The following is a 6,902-nucleotide window of genomic DNA, read 5'->3' on the forward strand; positions in this document are numbered from 1 at the left end:
ATAAAAATGCACGTTTCTTTAGGTTTATGTATTATTTTAACTTTGACTTTTCAGCTGAATTCATTCAAAAAGCACAATATACTTGTAAATCTTCCAATAAGTATCCATCAACAAAAGAAAATAAATATTTTTTCTTTTATGTGTATGCATGCACATTGAGCAGGAAATACTGAAAACAAGCCAAATGCATTATCCTCTGTGATGGAGAAAAGCAGCTATATTTCTTCCACGACTAATATTCTCTCAAGTTATTTAATGTTGTCTTCCCCCAGTCTAATTCCTAACCACATCATGATAAATTGCAATTTTTTGCTAGTTTTTTTTTCTTTTTTAATGAGTTTTGCAAATTTTTCTTATATTTACCTGTAAAATATAATGGCAATAATGAGGAGTTTTCTCATCCCTAAGTCATTCCCAAATTTGTCATGGATTCATTTTGAGTGTGTTCTGCGTGGATTAGTAGCTGGGCAGACATGATGCTGTTCTGCCTCTCTACTTGCCTTGTGTGCATTAAAGGGACAAAATCCTAAGGTAATGCTTTCCTTGACACCCAGCAGAAGAAAGAGAATTAGTCAGTCACTACTGCTGTGAATGCTGTTGAAGAGTACAGTAGCCATGCTGTCTCTGGCAAGAGAAATTTGCATTTTCGGGCAGGTTTGTGGTAAGGTTTTTGGCAGACTTTTCTTGTAGGCTTTCACTGAAGAGCAAGGACCGATGACAATAAACTGTAGAAGCAGAAAGAGGTTATTTTGTCTGAGCTCATTCATGATTTGCTTTCCCTGTTTTGTATTGTAAAATAAAATAGTGTAGCAGGGAAAAAAGAATCACATTCATTTATTTTAGGTGTACTTGGTGAAATCCATTCTTCCCACATAAAGCTCAACTCTTCCATTTTTATTAGACAAAGAACAGAACAGTAATATATGTAAAATCTGCCCTTCCAATCTTTATGGCTGCTATGAAAAAGGAAACTAGAATATTTTTATGCCCTGGCGCTGGATACTGTGGGGGCCTCTGGAATCCTTTGGCCCATCTCCACCCTACCATTCTGCTGACAAAGTGATTCGCAATTCTGAGTCTTATGATATACAGAAGTGCCCCCATTTATTAGCACTGCTTGCACTTGTCTACATGGTTACCTTTTTTTCATTGTTTTTCCAAAGACAGCCTAAAAGGACCAAGTTAAGGTACAGGATTTGTAAAAGAATTGTAGCAGACTGAAATATGTTAAGGTAGTTCCATAAGCAGAAGAATCCAAAGACATGACTTCTATTGATTTGAGTGTCACCTTTCCTGTGTACATTGTCTAATAAAGCTTCATCAAATGCTGCAGCTTTTCCCTGGGTGGGGGGAATTAATACCATTTATCTTCTTTTCTGAGCTTTCTATTTTCATTATATTTATGGGTAATTGATACTTTTACTTAAACTGTCAATATGTGAAATTGGCAAAAACTAATATTTTGGGAAACATTGGGAGACAGTGAGCAAAATTGGGAGATAGCACATGCCTTTCACTTTAGGAAAGGTTAAAAGTTCGAGTGGGGAAAGAATAGGGATGTTTAAAACATGATCACACAAGCTAGATCCAGATGTTTTGCTTTAATGAGTTATTGCTCCAGCTGTTACTGGTCCTCAACTGAAACTTAACTGCTGAAGGTGGTTTGAAAAACCCAGTAGACTTTGTATTGAAGCGAAGTGGAAGCATCAAAATGTTGTATGTAGCATCTCTGTTATAGGGAAGATAACCTCCAAGCAAGGGGCAGTAGCAAGTCAAGGCTGCCTATACGTTAAATCACTACAGCTTCTTCATGATTGCATGATTATACCTTTAATTTTTGACTGGCTTCTTCAATGATTTGAGAAATAAAACTGGATTGTTTTGTTCGGGGTCCACCCTCAGTTATTAGTCACAGGAGCATTTCTACATTATTTCTTTTGAAAACCTAGTAAGTCCAGAGTGGTAAGTGTTTTAAATGTGTTACAAAGCTAGCTGTCCCATCCATTTATCATGCATACAGTAGATCAAAACTCATATACAGTTCCCAATTTAAAAATGTAAGAGACAATCACTTTTCTGTATATGTTATGCAGATGAGTTCATTTTATCTCTCTGAATCATTCCCTGTTATTTTTCTTACTTTCATTTTGAAAATTGTAATCTTTCTTCATGTTTAGTTTTATTCTTCGTCTGGTAACTATCTGCCTTGTGAAACCAGCATGTAATGATCTTATTTCAGTTTTTACACAATGTTTCTTGAGTTTAAACTGTCAAGAAACACTGACAATATTGCAGAATTTTCGGTATTACTGAACCCTGTCTTACACGCTCTGCTACTGGAAGATATGTATCTAATACCAAGTAGCAAAACAGACTTAAAAATCAAGAGTTAATGTTTTTTAATAAAAATCTTCATTAGATGTTTCCAAAGCTTAGAGCTGTTTTGGTGCATTTTTTTAGGCACTGTAATACAACAGTAAATATATCTAAACAGTATCATCATTTGGTTTGATAAACTGGAATAAATTTCTGATATTTTTCTTTACCCAGGGAAATTACCGCTTCATGAAACTTTTACTGGCTCGTAGAGGGAACTGGATGCAGAAGGACTTAGAGGATATGACACCATTACATTTAACTACACGTCACAAAAGCCCAAAATGTTTAGCTTTGTTGCTAAAACATATGGCACCTGGAGAAGTGGATACCCAGGACAGAAACAAGGTAAAAATACTGCTTATTTTAAGACAACACTTGTAGCATCTTTAGAAATTGGTGTTACATCAAACAGTTGTGTGTGAAAAATTATTTCAGTCATAACAAAATTTTTCTGAGTCTTCAAAATGGTGGCTAACACTGGTATTATAATGATCACCTTTAGAAATATTAATATTTTCCTGATGATAATGATGTAAAAGTTCATTGCACTGAGTTCATTGACATTCTTGTTGAGAGTACACAGAATAATAGAGGATTCAAAAACCACTGGTTTTAAGGTCTAAGTCTTTCTGTAACATTGTGATCCTTGTTAGAATCTGGATAGCATGTGCTTATCTTGCTTTTCTTCCTTGGAAAAACCCTACATTCAGAATCATTTCATGATAAGAGTCACTAGAAAACTTTGTGCAAAAGGCCTTCAAAGTATTTGTCAATACCAAAGGTGAGTTTAAAAAAGAAAAAAAAAGGAAATTCCTTCGGTGCTGAGCTGAATGCAGGTTTGTTGTTGGCAGACATCCTTCCTAACACTGGGTGATTGATTTCGCCCTGCACTGGGGCCACTAAAATGGAGGTGATACTGACACAGCTGTCCATAGGTGTGCTACCTTTTAGAAATGTGTGGTGGGTTAGCTTTGGCAAGCAGCCAAATGCCCACCTAGCCGCTCTCTCACTCCCCCTCCTCAATGGGACAGATGGAGAAAGTAGGTTGAAAAAGCTCATGGGTTGAGATAAAGACAGGAAGATTGATCACCAGTTATTGTCATGGGCAAAACAGACTCAACTTAAAGAAAATGAGTTTCATTTGTTGCCAATTAAAGTAGTTTTGTATAGTGAGAAGCAGAGACAAAAATTAGACCACCACCTTCAAACCACTACCACCACCGCCCCTTTTTTCCCGACTCAACTTTACTCCTTCACTTCCACCCACAAAGATGGTCCAAGGGTAAAAATATCCATAGACTAAATTTATCTGGTCAGCTGTCCTTTTTTTCTATATCTCTGTAAGTAGAAATGGACAATTTTTAGTCTCTCCTAGTCATACATGATTTTTTGGCCTGGGATAGAATGTGATGCTATTTGTCAAGAAGATTTTCTAACAGGGACAATAAAAAGTATCAAGTTGTTGTTGTTATTATTATTATTATAAAATGGACCAATTGGTAGCAGAAGGTCTGCTATCAATGCACATGCACTGTTGCTTCTGTGAGTGCATCATTTAGTGAGAGGGATGTGATGATGAAGTTGATTGACATTCTGACATGAGACTTTCATTTGAAGCAGAGCACCAGTTAGTCACTATGACATTTGTTTTGTGAAACTGCAGACTTCCTCGGGAGAAAATGTAATCTTAACATCTTCAGAGCTTTACGTTACTACCTTCTTAGAGTAAAGTCATTCAGACTAATTTTCTCTATCTGTAGTGGCAACAGTTGCTTGAAAGGCCAGGAAAGCTCCAGGTGACTTTCCAGGTATATCAAATAGTGCATATATCATCATGAGTTTTCTCATGTCCCTTTGCAAAGTCAAGTCATCCTCTACCACATCGATAAAATTACCAGCCTGCTTCAGAAGCACACTGACTTCTAAGAGCCTCAGGAAATAATCTACTGACATTTGTTAAAAAGGACTATCATTGAAATGACCAGCCAGAAGAGATGACAGGAGAAGTGGTACAGTTCTTAAAACAACTGATTTACTATTACTCTTCATACAGAGAGGTACTGCCAGTCCACAGTAATAGCACACTAACCCATTTTAAAGGAAGGAATAGTTATTTAGCATATAGTAACTATTTTTTTGAGGTGCTCATATTAATGTGGCTCTTGAGTGCTTAGCAATGCTTGATTTAAAACTGATGTGAAACGGTTGCCTCCATTAGCATTAATAGTAGGGTATGAGGAGGCACAGGACTTTCACACAGTCCTGACAGACATTCTAGGTAAAGGATTTCTTGTGTTTCCACATACGTTTTGAACAAAACAGATTCATCCCTCTTGTTGGCATGCTTGATGCATGTTCTGTTTGGGAGACGATCACATTGCCTTTAGTAGACAGATTTCTAGTAATTATTGTGGACCTGTTAATCTGGGAATATCTGATTTAAACCTCATGTGCTTGAGCAGTTTGTGTATCCTGAAATCAGAAAGAGACTTCTTTCAGAGAACCCAGAGATAGGAATGTTCCCTAAGCCCAATTTTTTCTGCAAGGGTATAGTAACAAAAAGTGAGACACTGTGAATGTAGATAGCAAAAGGAAGACCAAAAAACAATTATGTAACTACCATTGGCAAGGTAGGCATGGGATTGAATACAACTGGAACTGTTACTGATGATGGAGGCTTTTTAAGCATTGAGCAGGAAGGTCTCTTTCTTACAATTTGTAAGTGATCTTGAAACTGGTGCAAAAACTCTCCCCACCAGGCACTAATCTACCACTGATTCAAATGTGAATGCCCTGATCAAATGTATTTGGATCAGCTGATAACCAATGTACCAGCTTGGCAAGGCTGATCTTAGTGGAAATCATCATTCCATATCTCATGTAGTGGGTTTTCATTCTACCGCAAGAGGACACAGTAAGAGAAGGGGACTGGACTTTCTAGTGATGTAACTGCTTCAACTCTGAAATCCTTATCTGATTTTATCATTTAGGAAGCAGGATAAGACAGTGGAAAGCCCAGTTTTGAACAAATGAATCATCTGTCCCCTCTGGACAATGGAGTTGAACCAGCCTGTGCCCTAGCAATCAGCTGTTTGCCTTCCAGGATATTCTAACATGTACCGTGGAAACCCTGGCTATAATTACAGCAGTCATTCTGGAGAGGTCATGCTGACTTCCTGACCATGTTAATTAATTAACAAAGGTATATGGAAACCAGCCAAAACCTTTTAGGAACCTTGCCTGTTGTTTAGCAAATTTCCAAGGCAGTATTAAAGCATTGCCAGATTTCCCACAAAATGTAGAGCACTTTTATTCCAGTTCATTTTATGAGTAGTCACAGTAGCAAAGATGGAATTCAGGTTGATGAAAGGCGGTCTCAGGGACAGAGTCCAACATGTCTGACCCTGTTGGGCACATAGCTTATCCGTTTCCCTTACTGCAACTGTGCGCATCAAGATCGTCAAAAATTCCTGAACATGAGAGAGAACAACTGTCTTTTACATCTACTTCTATGTAGGCAACTGACTGAAAAGCAGGTTGTAGGTGAGAAATGTACAATGTACAAATGTACAATGCCCAGGCCTGTACCAAGGCTACATTGGCCTCCTGGTAATCAAAAGTTTTTGCTTTCATTGCATCTGTCAGTTTCTAGGGATACTGGTCAGCTTTGCTTAAGAAATAACATTTGTTAACTTATTACAAATTTCTACTGCTAGAAGTTTTTTCAATTCAAATCCTGACAAGCTGTTATGGTTTGAACACGCTTTATGGTGCTAGGCTGTATGTCATTGTATGCGGTGTCAGTTATCAGACCTTCCCTTGCAGCCCCTCCAGTTATGTCTTAGAATGAGCTCTTTTTCAGTGAACTACCAAGTAGACAAAAAGGTTGTGCTATCATATTATGTTACCATGGTACTAAACTAACAGCTTAAAGCAACAAACACAAGAAATAGGTTCCTTTTTGCCTTCCTCCTTTACAGAGATGTTAACGATATGATAGTGAATTCATACATTCTATCTCACTGTTCAAGGATGTTAATCCAGGTTATCATAGGCTTATACACAAATGTCCTGCAGCAGTTATTTCTCTCATTTTTCAAATCAAAGTGCCATTTAATATTTTGCACGGGTGAGGGGGGAAGAGAGATAGGAAATAAAATTTGTTCTGTATCTTACAACCTTCTGCTACTTGGCAGTTGGGAGAGATGTGTCTGATAAATAAAATATTTGTTAATATACCAACATTTTGCCATTTAAAAAAACCCCACACTTTGGTTTGCTTATGTAATCAGGAACATCGATAATGCCATAAAAAGCCACTGGCAGTCAGGAATTGGCAAGAGGAGCATGGATTGCCTTTTGATGTTTTATTGGACTGCCATGGGTCAGTGGGCATTAGATTCAGTAATACTCAACCTCAGAATTCTGAGTGATCAAGGACAGTGCAGAAAGTCAAAACCTTTGCTCAAGATGCACACTTTCCTGGAGTGTGTGGAAGACAACTTCCTGACACAGCTGGTAAG

At 37.6% G+C, this 6,902-nt stretch overlaps 1 protein-coding gene across 2 annotated transcripts in view; it reads left to right on the plus strand.

Moving 5' to 3' along the window:
* Positions 1-6,902, plus strand: part of INVS (inversin) — a 98,432-nt gene that overhangs the window by 36,324 nt on the left and 55,206 nt on the right. For both annotated transcript variants that reach the window (XM_009324923.1, XM_009324924.1), the window contains exon 3: positions 2,551-2,724. In XM_009324923.1, coding sequence (XP_009323198.1) covers positions 2,551-2,724 — 174 coding nt within the window. The remainder of the gene's footprint in view (positions 1-2,550; positions 2,725-6,902) is intronic.

This window comes from Pygoscelis adeliae, unplaced genomic scaffold, assembly GCF_000699105.1.
Source record: "Pygoscelis adeliae isolate BGI_AS28 unplaced genomic scaffold, ASM69910v1 Scaffold135, whole genome shotgun sequence".
Taxonomy (NCBI): domain Eukaryota; kingdom Metazoa; phylum Chordata; class Aves; order Sphenisciformes; family Spheniscidae; genus Pygoscelis; species Pygoscelis adeliae.